Source organism: Aulonocara sp. 'chitande type north' Nkhata Bay, linkage group LG18 (assembly GCF_057382095.1).
Source record: "Aulonocara sp. 'chitande type north' Nkhata Bay isolate Kocher_YH1m ecotype deep benthic linkage group LG18, A_spYH_male_GT1.1, whole genome shotgun sequence".
Taxonomy (NCBI): Eukaryota; Metazoa; Chordata; class Actinopteri; order Cichliformes; family Cichlidae; genus Aulonocara; species Aulonocara sp. 'chitande type north' Nkhata Bay.
Window position 1 is genome coordinate 16,482,123 of NC_141361.1, and position 17,826 is coordinate 16,499,948.

Genomic DNA, 17,826 nt, shown 5'->3' on the forward strand with positions numbered 1-17,826 from the left:
CTTCTCAGGGGTGTTTGAACAGGAAGGCGGACATATTGGCGAGACTGTTGGAGAAAATCGGGCATCGTCTGCGATTGTTTTCTGAAAAGTAACACACATCAAACCCAATCTGTCTGTATTCCATCTGAGGGATAAAGCAGTTCGGACGGGGAGGCAATCGAGGCTCAGTGACAGCGCACGCAACGCTACGGATGGAGTGCCTTTAAACGTTGTAACGACTCCGTCTTTACACTCATCGAAATTTGGAAGAAGCAGAAGTTTTTTTTCCCACCACTTCTACTTTTGAGCTGTCAGATTGGTTTGTCATTTTCTGCAGGGGCCTGGCATAGATATGGGAACGGCACAGGACTAGCTTTCCAACAAATCGTGCTTTTTTCAGACAGACGGTGCATTCACGTTTTAACTGCCTTTTGTTTGGATGCACCAACATTTTAAGCCCTTATCCTCAGCGGCATCCCACGGAGGCTGACTAATCTGTCGCCGCATTTATCTTTGCCACTAAAGTTGTTTGCCACTCGTACCGGGGACACATACTTCAAATCCGAAAATGTGGCTTTTGCATGTTCAATGCAACCTTAAAGCGTGTGGAAGCTCCAGGAGAACGATGTGTTTTCTTTGAAGTGCGGCGGAAAGTTCAGAAGAAGAAAGGGACATTTGGCTAGCTAGCTAGCTATCGCTAGCTGCTAAAGCTAGCTAGCCACTCGCCATTGGGCTGTTTTTGTTCATAACTCAACGTCGGGAATGAGTTTTGCAGCAAAAATGTCTGCTGGGGATACGATGGAGGCTCGATTTGAAAAGATCGATGCCATGTTGAAAGACCCAAAGTCAGAAATAAACACGGATTGTCTGCTGGTAAGTTTGTAGCATAGTAGCGGGCTAAAGTGGCTAACGTAGCGATTCAGCCAATTTCGGGGTCAGTGTAGTCCTTGGAACAGAAATTCTTTCCGAGACCAGCACACTTCATCTTGTCACTGAAGAATTGCTGACACAGAATATACAGACATTTAGTTAGCTGGAACACCTGTGCACTGGCATGTAAAAACTAGGGGTATTAATTTTAACACCAGATACTTTACAAAATCGAAGGCAAAAACGCACACTATAATAGGGTGGAAATAACAATCTTTAACTGCGGTATTCTGCTAGTTTAAAATAAAAATAACGAATAATTGTAACGTAATGACTAATAAGCTGGACAGATGGCACAGAGACACACACTTCGTTACAATATTTTTGTTTTAGGCAAGTTAAAACCCATCAACTAGTGAGTTTCCTGCCTTGCGCTGCAAACCGATTGTGATATATATATTTTTGGTCACCAGTGTGCAGCTTAGAGCATTTAAAAGGTGACCAGTTAGATGTGTTGTTTGTTTCAGCTTCATATAAAGTGATAGGCCCTCTTCAAGCCTGTTCTAACCTGCAGAGCTTCAGCTGCATCAGTACACCTGTTGGCTAGAGTTTTTCCTGGCTGCTTCCTGCCTGTGGATGACAACTCACGAAATGACTCCTATCTTAAAAGAAAGGCGGCTGTTGCCACGTGCTTCAGCCTGGAGCAACACCTTTATTGGTTTTTATTACGTGCAGCAGTCCCAGAAACTGACTCATCGTGGAGGGGATGTTGTTACGTCGAGGGTGTGTTGATATGAGGAGCGTTTCAGGTTCAGTGACAGCCGTGCTGCGTGTTTTCGCACGGATTTGCGTCTTTGTGACTAAAGGGAGCGGTTGTGCTCAGATGTTTGTTGTGGTAGAATCAAAATGAGTGTAGGTAATCGGCTGGGGGGACGGATGGACTTGCCTTGAATTTCCAGTTACTGACTTAAAACCTATGTTTTGGGTTTTCGTGTCTGACCTACTTTTTCGCCTTGGGCACACCACTGAAGTGGCAAGAAATAAACAGTTCCCATATTATTATGTATATCCTAATAGTTCTTGAGGCTACGTGGCTCTTTGATTGATTCCTCTTGACTTTATGATATAGGAGTGGACTAATTTCCTAAACAAATGAAGTAAGGAAAGCCCTATAGGAAAAGGGGCTTGTCCCAAAACCCCACCCACACATCCCAGAGTGTTTGTGTTCAGGGTGCTACAGATAGTGGTCTTTAGTTAAGAAAAATTGCTTAGCACTGACCTCCCATCGTGTTGCAGAAAAGGGGCTCTTAAACTCACCTAGAGGTGCACATGCTCTGCATTTCTAATGGCAAAAAGCTGTGGGGACTGTTCCCACTGGCAGCCTCACACACAAGGGTGTTGTTCGTTTTTTTTTCTCTTTTTTTTTTTTTTTTTTCTTTTTCTTCCCCTCTCTGCAATCGCCCCTGATCAATGAATGGAGGCCTTTTGCTGAGGCGCTCTCTGCCACCATGCAACTCCACCCACAGCTTAATAAAATTCCATGCTAATCAAATAACCTCTTGTCTTTGACTGGCCTGGAGTTCCCTGTGTGTCCCAGAGCCATTCTGCATGTCTGGAGAGTTGAGCCCAAGCAGGCAGCTCTGAGGTAGCTGGGTGTGGGCTCTGCTCTCTACCCATAAACCAAAATTATGTGGACTGAAGACTCATGTTTCTGAGGGCTGTGAATCAGGACATTTAACGCATGAAGCAGCCAACATGCTTGGCTATGAGTAATAGGCTCCATCAGAATGCACAATGCAAGCCTTTTACTGGCTGTGTTTCTGTACCTGGCATAGCACTCTGAAGTATAGGACCGTTGGGATTACACTTTTCCCTTATAGGAGCTTGGCCTGTGATATGTGTGATGGTGACATTTGGCCTGTACCTTAGTGCTCAGCTCTGGGCTTGCATAACCATTCACTGTTCTCCAGTCCTGCTGCCCTTATCTTCACCCGCTAAATAAATCCTGCTCAGAGTGAAGAGAGCCTTATCTAGATGGGCAGCCCCCTCCCCAATCATTGTGCTCTACATTGGCTTCTACAGAGCCAATCTGAACGGACAGAATTCCTGACATTGTGATGTGAAAGCTCAGTTGCCATTAAAGGTCTAAGCATTGTTAATATATTTTATTCTTCTGTCAACCAGCAATGATCGAAGTCTTTAGAAAAATGAAAATTGGTTGTGTATTTGTCAAAGTACTGAAAAATGTCCCAGGTACCCTTGCACTTGGCGCTAGAGTATTAAAGTGGAGTCTGTTTATCATCTAGTGCATTATAATAAATGAATCGATGTGTTAGGACTCGCTGTGAGCGATAATTGAGGTGCACTACATAAAGGCTTCCTGCCATCATCTTTGTTCTTCCTTTGACACTTGGACTACGTCAGCGCCTCTGAGTTTGATCCCTCTTTCATCTGTTATTTGGGCTTTAAATCTGTAATAAGAGTAATTACAGGAAACGGCAAGGCCAATAAACCAGATTCATACGATGGCGACTGTGCGAGTACTGCACGTCAGGGTGGATGCTCTGACTTTGATTTAGAGTGTGAGCTAAAATCAGAAATGCTGCATATATTTCAGTTCGTGTAGGAGATGGCAATAGATAAATTAGCTTTGTGGTGAGATTCCTATACATTTAGATGAGTATGAGACAGAGATTTTTGTTGAAATCACATTTGGAGGTCAACATCAGCCAGTTTTTTCTACTTAGTTTAGATTTAGTCTTAAAACATCAGAACTGAGTGAGTGATTCTTATGCCTTATAATGAAATGATAAAGAAACTTTGCTATAAAAACAGCTGGTGTGAAAACTTGTATTTATTGTTTAAGTCCAATTCGGACTAAGGTCTAATGCTGGATATAGCCCAATTAAGGGAAACTATCATACAATAAAACAAGGCCTCATAGAAGCTTACCTTGAAAAACAGTTGTTCTGAGCGTCTAGCATAAACATGTTTGTGGCCTGCGTTCTGATTTCCTTGCATGGTTGAGTTGCCAAGGCCCAACTTTTGAAAAACAGCCAGTGAATCCTTGTCCTGCCTTCACGACCTTTGCCTTTAATGGACCTGCCCTGCCTCTTAAGGTGTTGTCTTGCACTGATAATGTAGCAAAATTCACTGTCGTTCTAGATTTACCAGAGATTTTTTGACAGGAGGACATAATACTCACCCTTTTGTGGTGTTCTCAGTTAGCATATAGGCCTGTGTAAGGGGTATATGACAAGGCAAGATTTTCCAGGCCATTGTTATCAGGATATACCAGTCCTCTAAGCTACTTCTGTTTTGTGTTAGTCAACCAAAACAAACTGCACTGCGTAATGACCTTTCATTCTAAACCACAGCATCACATGTGCCATTTATCTGTTGAACATTTGTTAATTGTGACAAATATATACTATGAACAAAATCAGTCTTTTCACCATAAGGGCGACACTGGTGAATGCAGGAACCTTGAATGCACCACCGGTTGTTTTTGCATCTGCTCTTTCTCACAGCTGCATCCCCTGCAGGGCTAATGTAACTCTGACAAAAAGTACTGCAGTGGCCGTATTTTTATGGGGGCAATCACCTACAGCACTCATTTAAGTTTGATTTGTCCATTGCTCCCCGGAAGTAACAAAGGTATTTACCCATATGGAAAAGATATATATAAATCTTATAAAGTTTGTATCTGTCTTGTGTGAAACTTGTATGAAAAGCATACAAGAGTGAAAACAGATATAAGATCCCTTGAAAAATTATATAATGAAACTTGTATGTTTTGGATACTTAGTAAAACAATATATGAAAGTAATGAGAAATTGGCCACTTTCATGAGTAAATCATGTAAGCCTTATATGATTTACTCATGAAAGTGGCCACTTTCATGAGTAAACCATATAAGTTTTTACTATATCTTTTCCATATGGGTAAGTAAGGTATGTAATACTTTGGAAGATGCACACGAAATGTGTGGGCTCTGTTGATTTGTTTTGAATTTAAAACAAAGCAACACCCGTCTGGAGCTTTTTTGATAATGAACTGTATCGTCTTGATTTGGAAAACATTTGTGGTGAAGGTTACGGTCAGCATTTCATCTACCCCTATTGTCAGAAGGTTCAGGGCTGTCAGTTGTAAACTGCTCTCCTCAGCTATTCAGTTATGGGAACAACAATTGACTGAGCTATTTGTAGCAGTGCTTTCCCTCAACTGACTGATTATGTGCAGGAATGCATACTAAAATGGTCCAATCTTTTAAAAATGGAACTCCTCTTTCTTTTTTTTCCTTCTTTTTTTTGAAATGAGCCCATTCAGAATCTGTCTTGTTTACTAAGGGCTAAAATGCCCGTTGGGCGCTCCTGCGTACATAATGGTCTATATTCCCTCCTTTAATGAACTGGTCATTTGCTGGCGTGTGCCGTGCAGGCAGAGGAGCACAGTTTTGCTTGAGAATCCACCGCTCAGTCATTGGAAACCAGTGAGCGATGGCCACTGTTGGAATTACTCCATTCTACTTTCACATGAAAGCTTTTGTGACAGTAATTCTCGCTCACTGGGACCTCATAAGAAACTCAAATACCCCTGTTTTGCCACTCCTGGGCTTACTGTCACAGCCATTTATCCAGCAGAGTTGTTAGATATGCAGTCTTTCAAGGCACATGGGATTTCCTGTCAGTAGATATTATCTGCAGCCAGAGTGTGTAAGAAGTAGTCCAGACAAAGTGCTTGGCTAGAAAAACTCCAGCTAAAGTCTCAGTGGTGGTTTCTAAGTGTACTAGAGGGATCAGCGTTAACTCTCTTGGAATGTCTTTACCTGAGAGGAAGTGATGTGTTATTTCATGCTTTGAATGGCTTCACTGGTTTGTATGATCACATTCACGTTTACACGGGCACACCCCGCTGTGGAATAGGCTGTCTGCTCAGCTGCTCACATGTGGAAAGCATATTGTCTTGAAGAGGTGGCAGAAAAGGACGTGAGAAGAAGGGCTCAACTTAGGCCAGTCCACATGCCTTGTGCTGGCATGCTGAGAGGGGATGATGTGGCCGAGTCTCTCATGGAAATTTTAACTCAGACTTTAATGTCTGGAAAAGAGCTTGTGCTTGTGTGTGTGTGTATTTTTATCCCTTAAGGATTAAGATATAAAGGAAATAATTATCATATGTAATGTCAGCCAATGCATTGGTGTGTTCCGTATAACCATACATTTTTTTTTAATTATTTATTTTAAACATAACTATCGCATTTCATGAATAGGGCGATGAGACGGTTTTTCATATGATTAGTTAGTAATCCCAGGGATGTGTCACCCACTGGCTGAAGCAGCATCAGCAGAAACTTCAAGCTCTGGTTTGTTTTCCTTGCAATTTTTCCCAAGACTGCCACATAATAAAACATCCTGTGCACGGCTACTGCCCAGCCCCTTTCGAGTTGAGTTAATCGTATTTGTGATTTTCCTTATAACATAGATTGCAGGCACATCTTGTTAAGTTCATAGCAGCATATAATCTCAGTAATTGTATCATTTTAATTAATAGTGTCACATTTTTGCCTTTTGGCTGAAGGCTATGATATCAACTTGGATCCTTGGTGTTAATTTATAGTGTGTGTGCACCTTTTTTCATTCAGTTTGCCTGGAAAGTGCTCATTACTGCAAAGTATTCTAAATTACTCATGATGAAAAAGTATTTCAAGTATTCCTGTACTAACAGCCTCATATTTGGTACTGTAGCCTGGAGCAGAGTTTGCAATGAAAACTGTATTGCAAATAGGAATTTAATATGCAGACACCAAACAGGCAATAGGAGCTGGTTGAAATCCACTAGGTGGTCTTTGTGTGTCTGTTGTTTGAGTTGATGATTTTCATCTGAAAGAAAACAGACTCGCATAAATGGGTTGATCCATGATGTGCTGACATGTTCAAGGGATATCTTCCAGCGGTATTTTCCAAACTCTCCATTCATGCCAGGCGTTGCAGTCATCTTGCAGTGTTTTTTTTTTTCTCTCCTCGGCAGCACAGCTGTGTAGGTGGAACGGTGATAATACTTTGGAAGCATTACAATCCACATTAGTTCAGAGAGCTGGCAACAAGCCCCGATAATGTAAAGCACTTCTCAGATTCTGACAGTTTTCTTTGAAATTGCCTATCATGACATGCACTGTTAAGCTACACAAGTCTGGATGCCTCTCCAATGTGCAGGAAGCTGCAACTGGCTATTGGTATTGGCTGAATATAAAAATCACTGGTGGTCCTCTTGATGCATGTTATTAAAGGTTGTGACAAAATTGTGACAAAAATGACTCCTGCTTGGCCGTCTTACATGTATGTGCAGGTGATCTGGATGCTCTGCTCTGCTGTAGTCGGCACAGTCTAACCTCTCTACGCTGCTTCCCACCCAATGCTGAATTTTGCGGTGATAATCAGTTTCCCACAGATTTATTTTCTATCTGTGGTATAAATGGTTATGTTAACGTGTGTGTTTGTGTGGTGTTGCTGAAAAGCTGAATAAGTGAATAAAAAAAAATCTGTTTAAGTTTCTATTCTGCAAATATTTATATTTCCCCAAGTTCTTCTGTCAGCGAGTTGCGTATTCCATTTCAACCCTGCCATATTGGATTAAATCCGGTGGTAGTGTGGTTGTGTATGAAGTTAAGGTAGCCCTCTAGCTTATAGTGGATCTTCAGAGCAAAACAAGTGCCACTGTCCACGCCACTATCAGAATAAAACTGAAGCAAAGGGCTCTTAACGACTTTGCTCCTATTAAAAGACAGCTCTCAACTTCTCCACTTTGACAGCTGGCCAAGAAGCCTTTTAGCTCAGCAAACAGACTAGGGCTGCAGCGATTCATCAAATAAATCGATTTATAACAAAAAATTCCTCAGTGTAAATGTTTTTGCTTCGATGCGCAGTTTAACTTTGTAGCCCTCAGCTGTCACCATGTAAGTAGTTAAACATGTAGCCGAATTTTGTCTACATACACAAAGCGCATAGCCGCTACTGAGACGGTAAACTCGAATGGAGTGAAACAAAAGTGTCTGAAACTGCAGCAATTGCCAAAATAACCTTTACGGGGAAAAAGTTGGCAGGAGTCACATGGCGAGAATCAAACCACCTCTTCAGCAAGCTCTAATGTGAAGAAAAGTGAATTTTGTAGCAAACCCCCATTTCCACCACATTTGTTTTACACAGTAAAATATCTGCAGTAAAGCTGTAGAAATTAAAATTAAAGTGTATGCAGATGAAATTTGAACTATGTCTAATATGATGTTTAAATTGCTGAGAGTAGACGGCAGTCGTCCTATAATCGATTACGAAAATAATTGGTAGCTGTAGCCCTAAAACTGCCGTTTGTTGTTGATAGGTTGTTAAAGTAGTTCCATTTTTTTCCCTTCATGGTACGTGCAAAATCATGCATACAGGAAATCACTCGTACACTGTTTTGTTGCTTTACAATTTTATTTTGACTACACTTACCTGGTTGGTCATCCTACTTCCTCTATCGCTCATGAGTGGAAGGCCATTAATTCTAGGTTCTGTTGTATATCAGTGCATAAACATCCATTAGGGGTATTTAATGTTGCTAAGCTACCTTATTTATTAATAGTTTGCCAGTTGATTAAAATGCCATCTATATGGTTCCTCCTGGTATGTCTATATCAGCTTGCCCTCAGTTTCTCTCTATGAGGATAGGTGACACCACAGCAAACATGCAAATGCCGAAATTCAGACACCGATGCTCACAGCCAGTACTTTATCAAACTGACATTATTTTGTTTGTTAATCGGTTAGCTTTCACATTCTTGTTTCATGATTTTATCCTATATTGTATTTGTATTTGCCCTACCTGGCTCTGTTATTGCTCTGGTGTTTCCTTAGGATGGCTGGCTTTTCTTTGTTGCTTCCTTTATTTGTTCTCCTATTGGGCTAGCTAGCACAACATGCACCAGCTCTCTCCACTCCCTCTGCCTTTCCGTCATAGTCTTTTACAGTTGTGCTGATGATTGAAAATGAGACTCTCTATGTGACTCTGCACTTGGGATAGATTATTATTATTTTTTCTCTTTCCTCTCCTTCACTTTTTTGTTGAGAACTTGCTTGGCCACATAACTAAAATAACTCTCTGACGTGTACAGTCCTGTTGAGGAATGTTACTGTGGCTGTCCAGAGTTTTCTGCGGCAGGAAGTTATGCAAACATGCATTGCTGAGCGCAAAGCCTTGTGATTAAGGTCCTGAAGGACTCAGTTCTTCAGCATTTTTTTTCCCAGTGTAAGCTGGCTGGATACTATATGGCTCAAAGGGCGTCTTTCTTTTCCCCCTCCCAGCCTCTTCTGTAAATACTCTCTCCTGAATGTTGACTTCTGAAGGTTTCTAAACTGAGCAGAAGAGCTTCCAAAGTATTAATTTTCCAGTGTTCTGTCCTGGTAAATTTTGAAGTTGTTTTTCTTCTTCCTAACAACAATTCTACACCTTTTACTTTTTCCTTTTCCCCTCCCACCTGCGTTTTCCTTGTACCGCCCATCCTGCAGGGCACTTGCTTGTTTTATGTCTGTCCTCCACTGTTGAGCAGAAACAGCAGAGTGACTTAAGAGGATTCCCAAGCTGCTGATTCACCATGTGTCATCATTGCTTTGCTCAGAGAAACACAAAGACACTGCTGGAATGACAAGATTTCATGCTATGATGGAAAGTTCAGAGATGATTTGGCCAATAAATACATTTTATTGCATATTTTAATTGTAGCTCTTACCAGCTTTATAGTGGAACATGTACCTCTGACCTTTTTAAAGGAAAGCATATGTAGGTTAGCTCACCCCTTGAAAACATCTGGCTCACACCTGCGCGAGGGACTTCATAACAGTTGACGTACATTCGAGGGTTTGTGTGCCCGTGTTTTTTCAGCCATTCTGGATTAGATTAAACCCTGCCAGTGGCACTTGTGCTGTAGCCTAGCCGAAGGCAAGACTGTTTCTCTCCATGTTTATAGTTCTTGAAATCACAAAAATTGTACTGTAAACAAAATGGCAACAAATACTTTATGTCTGTTTATTTTATTTGCTTTCAATCATTGATCCAAGTCGTACCCTAGCAGAGATGATGGTAATCAAGTTATGACTCCGTGGAGGGCCAGGAACATCGCTGTAATGCCTACGATAGGGAAGTGTGCAGTCGTCATTACTTACCATATATTTCTTAGGTTCTTTTGACATGCTGCTTATACAAACTTGTGATGTCAGTTTGGAATAATATACTTTTTGCTTGAAAAGACAAAAGCTAAAAAAAAGTCATTGCATTCATTTATAGATGGCAAAAATTGTATTGACCAAAGATAATGTTTTTGAATGCACTATGTTGGTGCTAAACATTATGGATGCAAAATTCTCGTCTGATTCCAATTCTGATGTTTAAAGTTGCAATTTGGTAGAGAGCTCCCTGTGTCTTCACATTTGAGGCTGGAACAGAAAAGCTCTCGGCCATTGGTTGATGTCATAACATGTGCAGTTACTGGCCGATAACCTGGTGCATCCCCGTCATAAGTGTCATGCAATATGCAAGCCATGCTTTTTAAAACTTTTTTTTTTTTAAATTTGTTTTGTTTTTCAACAAAATGCTGAAGTGCTCCCCAACAGTAACATGATCCAGACTGGAAGCCAACTGCCAGTGTTATGCAGACATTTTTGCACAGAGCGGTTTCACAGTTCGCTTTTCTCATGCCGTGTGAGATGACCGATCTGTGACGTTGTAGCAGTCTTTTAATTTTGCTTTCATGCATGGTCACCCTTCTGCTTTTCTTCCAGGATGGCTTGGATGCACTGGTATATGACCTTGACTTCCCTGCCCTGAGGAAAAACAAGAGTATTGACAACTTTTTGAATAGATGTAAGTACACTGCATCAAGCTTTCCCCCTTATGAGAGCTCCCTGTGTCTTTCTCATTAACTATTTGTGTTCACAGTTATGTATGGGTATAAGCCTAGACTCAGGGAGGGGGGAGGAGCAGTTTTTTGGGTCACGGCGTGTATGTGGGCTTGGACACAATAGGTGTCTGCTGTTTAGTGTCCCCAACAAAGGGGCTTTCATAAATGGTTGGTGACCCGCCTGATGTCTGTCAAGGCTGGCTTCTCTTTTTCACTGTGTCCCCAGAATGGGGAAGCTGCTATAAATATGATGAAAAAAAATCTATAAGTCAAAGGTTTCTCGCTTTCCTTAATGTATCTGGTCAAACTGCTCAATTTCCAGCACTTAATATATGGGACAATGGTGAGTTATAGCGTGTACCCCAGAATTTGCGCTCAAATCTGTACTCATACTGTATTGATCATGTGGTGGTTTTTATGGGATCTCAAGTGTCCATCTTAATGCATCAGAAATGCATGAGATACTGCTAAGATTGTGCAGGATATTAATGTCATGGTGCATGTTGTAACTTTTTGTGCATTCTTAACAGGTTTTTTTTTTAAAGTTTTGAGGACAACTAGAATATAACAGGTCATATTTGAATATCAAGTGACCTACTGTAAACCCCTAGGCAAAAACTGCCATTAGGCATCTTCTCAATTACTCTTGGTTCTGTATTTTCGTGAAAGGCATTGATGGATATGGAATAATGGCGCTATATACCAAGACAGTGATCTTCAGTAGCATGACTTGCCTGAAGCACTTCTAGCTCTAAATCCCCAGCCATGCATTGTGGTTTGCACCACAATCAAATAAGCTGTTTGCTCTACTGTATGTATGCCAAGACCTACTGACATTAATCCATCACCCGGCCTCGTGAGCAGATATACTCACATGGTATATTATCTATAACAGTAACTGGAGTTCCTATTTGTTGCATTTCTAAACATGTTTTTTTTTATGTCTTCAGGGTTGCCTGGGATTTTTCAAGTAGAGATCATGATCCCAGGAACTCATGCGTGGTGGAAATGACTCACAAATGTTCTTATTCTAATAGCTTAGTACTTTCTTTTTATTTTTAGATCACTTGAACTTGGATGCCCCCCCGCACCCCGCTTTTCCATGCATTCCCGTGCTAGTTGTGAGTCATGTGAATTGAAAATTATCCCACTAGTACTGCTTTGACCAAATTTGGCTGAACAGTGGATACTGACTCCCCAAGGGGAGCTAGAATTATTACATCAGGGAAAGGCCAACTCTCAGTAAGCAACAAACTTTCCCTAAACGGCGTCACTCAGCTGTGCAGTTGCAGTACGCTGTCAACTTGTTCTGCTTTGCTTGCCAACAATGTGGATGTCCTATGAAAGTAACCCCTGAGATTGCATAAACAGGGAGGCTGTGATCTCTCAGTGATGGAGATACACCTTCTCTCAAAGGTCAACACCATAACAAGAGCTTTGTGCATTTCTCCTGGTAACTTTGCATGTTTGTTTTTTTTCTTCCCCCCCCAGACAAAGAGACGATTAGTAACATTCGTGATCTGCGAATGAAAGCGGAGGACTATGAGGTGGTTAAAGTTATTGGGAGGGGTGCATTTGGAGAGGTGCAGTTGGTAAGAGTGCCATTCTGTCTTTTTATTTCTTTATTTCTTTGAATAGCACAGTAGCTATAAATGTAGCACATTGATGAATAAGTCTGACTTGATTGCTGCCTCATTATCGTTTTTCAGGTAAGACATAAAGCGACAAGCAAAGTATATGCCATGAAGCTGCTGAGTAAGTTTGAGATGATCAAGAGGTCAGACTCTGCTTTCTTCTGGGAGGAGAGGGACATCATGGCCTTTGCCAATAGTTCATGGGTCGTTCAGGTATGATGGGACAGAGGAGTGTCTAAACATGCAGTTATTAGTCAGACATTGTTCAGACCACATAAATCCAGCCTCATTCATGTGTCTGACATAAATTGTTGGGATACTTTTGAATCCTTTTCCTAATTGTTTGAATTCTGTCCTTCTACAGCTCTTTTTTGCATTCCAAGATGACCGCTACCTCTACATGGTGATGGAGTACATGCCTGGTGGTGATTTGGTAAACTTGATGAGCAACTATGACGTCCCAGAGAAGTGGGCTCGCTTTTACACAGCCGAGGTAGTCCTGGCCCTGGATGGAATCCACTCTATGGGCTTCATTCACAGGTGACAGTACAACATTTGTATTTTTCTCTGTTTGTGGTGTTCATATATGTTGAAAAAGAAGCTATTTTCGTTATTTAAAAAGACTTATTAACGTTACATCGTCATTTCTAGTTCTGTTTTTTTTTTTTTTCCCCACAAGGCATTTTTTCCCGTTGTAATTGTGTGAGATTTGTAGCGGGATCAAAGAGGTTTGGTGGCAACCTGTGATCTAAGGAAGCATTGTAATAAGCAGGAAGTAACGTTGCTAGGTGCTATCGGTTTTAAGAGACTTCACAACTGCTTCTCAGAACTTTGGAAAAAAAAAAACCAAAACATTTTTCCACACTGTCAGCTTCATTTTTCTTTCTAATATGTAAAAGATTGCTAAAGATAAGTTGGGTAGACATGCACTGTTTTTTTTTTTTAAATTTTTTCTCATGGCATCCAGTGCAACAAACATGTTTGCCAATGTGTGAAATGGCGTGGGCCAGAGGGAGCTTTATATAGTCAATAGCAGAGCAACAAGTATGGCATGCATCTGAACATCAAATTGTTTCTCCACACAACAGCCCTGAAGCACTTTGAGTTCATAACATTACTGGGTACAGTGGTGGAATTTTTTTCCATCAGTTTTCTTCTAATTGGAGTAAAGCATTTTTTAGATGGATATATCCTTTATTAATCCTTTTGCAGGAAATCACATTTCCACGGCAGCTTTAACCCAAACATTACACAACACATCCCAAACAGCAAAACAATGTTAATTTCTAATAAAGTTAACGTTATTGTGCATTAAATGGTCTTATAACAGCTTGTATAAAGGATTTCCTGACGCGCTCAGATTTGCACGATGTGCAGAGAAACATGAACACTATTCTCATTAACAGCTGCCCACATACCTCATGCCATCTGATCTGTCGCTGCTACAGCGTTCAGACAGATCTGACTGTGTTGTTTTTTGTTTTGTTTCTCTAACCTTAACGCTAATGCCCATGCATCGGCTCAGCATGAGAACGCTGCTGAAGCCTTTGAATGTTTTGGATGAGTTTAGTTTCCTTGTGATGCGTGTGTTTGATTTAGATGTTTTTATTGGCGTCGTGCTTGAACTGATGTCTAACGATGTTTTTGTTTCCTCAGAGATGTCAAGCCTGATAACATGTTGCTTGACAAAGCAGGCCACTTAAAGCTCGCAGACTTTGGGACCTGCATGAAAATGAACAAGGTATCAGATTCACTTTCTTTCAACACAGCCATATTGTCAGATGATGTTGATAAGATTATTTTAAAAATTTCTGTGTCTCAAGTTAATGCTGCTCAGTTATAGTGAGAATCCCAGTCATGATTATTCTGGTCTGTATTTTAATCTTGATTATTGAGCAATATTAGACATTATCTTAACAACGAGTATGGAGTTACTGAACTTTAAGAATGTGTCCTTGTATAAGGAAAAATGAGGTGGAGGTGTCGAGGTGGTTTTTTTGGGGACCAGTTCTGAATTTATTGACAGATCTTTAGCTCAGCTCAGCACCTGTTGATTAATTGTTTACTTAGAGAGAGGGGAAAATTCTAACTCGGAAAGCTGGGAGGCGGTTTTGTTGCCAGAAAGATGTGAATAATGCTTTAGATTATTTGCAGCTCATACTCGACACCTCAACATTTTTATAAAAATCTCATAAATCTACTTTAAGAGTTTTACTTCAAGATAGATCTCGAGGAGTTAAAGATTAATAGCTGAGTTTAAGTGTCTGGACATAGCTGGCATATAAATAACACTGCAAGAAGAGTATTTGTATTATTATCATAGTTTTATTTTGATCTAATTGTTGAAAGCCAAAATTGTAATTTAGGTTAAAATCTGATAAATCACTTAGTCGTTGTTTTCATCCACTTTTATAGAATTAAATAAACAACAACATTAATAATAGTAATTACTGGGATGGCAGGTTGGCTGTAGCTCAGTAGAGCTGGTCATTTATTGATTGGAAGGTTGGTGGTTTGATTCCTGGCTCTCCAGTCTGCATGCCAAATATCTTTAGGCAAGATACTAACCCCATATTGCTCTCTGACGCATCTATCGGAGTATGAGTCTGTGTGAATATTAGCTAGAAAGTACTTAAGCATAGACAAAAGTGCTTAAGTGCTTATATGAATGGGTGAATGAGGCATCTTGTGTAAAGTGCTTTGAGTGCTCTGGCAAAGTGAAAAGGTGCTATATAAGAATGAGTCTATTTACCATATCCCTGTAATAATGATAATTTTTTTGAAGTAAAGTGTTGGAGTTGTTAATGTTTATGATGCTCGTGCCCTTCAGGACGGTATGGTACGATGTGACACAGCAGTGGGAACTCCAGACTACATTTCACCTGAGGTACTGAAATCCCAAGGAGGAGATGGCTATTATGGCAGAGAGTGCGACTGGTGGTCAGTGGGAGTGTTTCTGTATGAAATGTTAGTTGGTGAGTATTTGCATTGAAAGATGACTTATTTTACATATTTAGAGCCAGACATATTACTTACCTGTTGCTCTCGTTTGTCCCGTGTATAGGCGACACTCCTTTCTATGCAGACTCACTAGTGGGGACCTATAGCAAAATTATGAACCACAAGAATGCGCTGACCTTCCCTGATGACAGCGACATATCCAATGACGCCAAGAATCTGATCTGTGCTTTCCTGACCGACAGGTTAGATGGCCACAGACCGAGCAGCGAATCACGAAGCTTTTTGTCAGAAATCTTTTTCTTTGCATAAATTGTTTTCAGATGTAGAGAACCCTCTGTGAAAAACAAAAAATCTTAATAGCAGAGATAATGGCTCTCTTTGCATTCAGATACTTGCTGTCTTCTGTTGACATTACCATACAGAATTGCTGAAATTACTAAATTTCTCCTCCTGACCCCCACAGGGATGTTCGACTCGGCCGTAATGGTGTAGATGAAATCAAGAGGCATCCCTTCTTCAAGAATGACCAGTGGACGTGGGAGAACATCAGAGAGAGTACGAATGTTTTCACTCTTAATGTTAAGGATTATTTTCACAACTCCCTTTTAATTTGGCTGCGGCTCACTGTTATTGCAATCATGGATCCTGCGATCATGTTTTCCATTTGACCTACTGCAGACAGTTGCAGGAAATTCTTGTAGACGAGCCATTCATTCAGTATCCTTTCTAAGACTAAACGTGATTCCTGCTCAGAGTAATAACTTGCAGCGCAGCATTTTTGAGGCCAACAATGGGGAAAGCAGTTTAAAGCAAATGTTAATGCGCTGGGATTGACACTGGAGCAAAGAGAGATTAGAAATGTAGTGCTAAATCCACTAGCTATAGTCGGTTCTTTACTGGCTTTATATTTAATACTTTACTAGGCTGAAGTCAGCACTTTGTTGCCACCGCCACCCCCATCCCGTTCGTGTATCAGGGGCTGACCAGCTCTACTAGCTGGCTGCTTTCCCTTGTTTTTAAGAGGGTCTCCAAAGAAAGAAAAAAGTCATTCCGGAGGGGGAAAAAGATAATTATATCATAATTACAGCAGATTTAAATATTTATAATATACCACAGTGATAAGAAGAAGCCAAGAAATTTTTTTTGGTTTGGGCTAACTGACTATATAAATGACTTCGTTTGCATGTATTATTTAAAAAAAAATGAACATTTTAGTTTTTAAGCTTTTGCACTTAAAAAATAGACTTACTTTGCTTCAGTATGTACTAGCCATAGGATATCAGAAATATGGTTGTCAGTAGAAATTAATACTGAAATATCATGATTCCTAACAGTTAAAACATTAAATGCAAGCTCTTTAAATACTGATCATAGTGTTAACATTGACTTAATCAGCTTTTTTAATCAGTTGTACAGGATAAGTCTTTGTGAACATTATGTGTTTATAGCCTGAAACTATCATTTCAGGTTATAAATGTTTTGGCTTATACAGGGTGGGCCATTTATATGGATACACCGTAATAAAATGGGAATGGTTGGTGATGCCCAAGATGGCATGAGGGTTAAAGTCCTGTTTGTGGCACATTAGTATATGTGAGGGGGCAAACTCCTCAAGATGGGTGGTGACCATGGTGGCCATTTAGAAGTCGGCCATCTTGGATACAACTTTTGTTTTTTCAATAGGAAGAGGGCCATGTGACACATCAAACTTATTGGTAATGTCACAAGAAAAACAATGGTGTGCTTGGTTTCAACGTAACTTTACTCTTTCATGAGTTATTTACAAGTTTCTGACCACTTATAAAATGTGTTCAATGTGCTGCCCATTGTGTTGGATTGTCAATGCAACCCTCTTCTCCCACTCTTCACACACTGATAGCAACACCGCAGGAAAAATGCCAGCACAGGCATCCAGTATGTGTAGTTTCAGGTGCTGCACATCTCGTATCTTCACACCATAGACAATTGCCTTCAGATGACCCCAAAGATAAAAGTCTAAGGGGGTCAAATCAGGAGACCTTGGGGGCCATTCAACTGGCCCACGACGACCAATCCACTTTCCAGGAAACTGTTTATCTAGGAATGCTCGGACCTGGCACCCATAATGTGGTGGTGCACCATCTTGCTGGAAAAACTCAGGGAACGTGCCAGCTTCAGTGCATAAAGAGGGAAACACATCATCATGTAGCAATTTCAAATATCCAGTGGCCTTGAGGTTTCCATTGATGAAGAATGGACCCACTATCGTTGTACCCCATATACCACACCAAACCATCACTTTTGTTGTTCCAGCAGTCTTGGAGGGATCCATCCAATGTGGGTTAGTGTCAGACCAGTAGCGGTGGTTTTATTTAACTTCACCATTCACATAAATGTTTCATAACTGAACAAAATCTTCTGCGTGAACTGAGGGTCCTGTTCCAATTTTTGTTTCGCCCATTCTGCAAATTATGT

General features: G+C 40.6%; 1 protein-coding gene across 2 annotated transcripts in view; it reads left to right on the forward strand.

Moving 5' to 3' along the window:
* Positions 1-17,826, forward strand: part of rock1 (Rho-associated, coiled-coil containing protein kinase 1) — a 31,368-nt gene continuing 13,542 nt past the window's right edge. For both annotated transcript variants that reach the window (XM_086273412.1, XM_086273411.1), the window contains exons 1-9: positions 1-852; positions 10,659-10,740; positions 12,269-12,369; positions 12,487-12,624; positions 12,776-12,951; positions 14,068-14,152; positions 15,242-15,386; positions 15,476-15,614; positions 15,836-15,927. In XM_086273412.1, the coding sequence (XP_086129538.1) occupies positions 742-852; positions 10,659-10,740; positions 12,269-12,369; positions 12,487-12,624; positions 12,776-12,951; positions 14,068-14,152; positions 15,242-15,386; positions 15,476-15,614; positions 15,836-15,927 (1,069 nt within the window). In that variant the 5' untranslated portion in view covers positions 1-741. The remainder of the gene's footprint in view (positions 853-10,658; positions 10,741-12,268; positions 12,370-12,486; positions 12,625-12,775; positions 12,952-14,067; positions 14,153-15,241; positions 15,387-15,475; positions 15,615-15,835; positions 15,928-17,826) is intronic.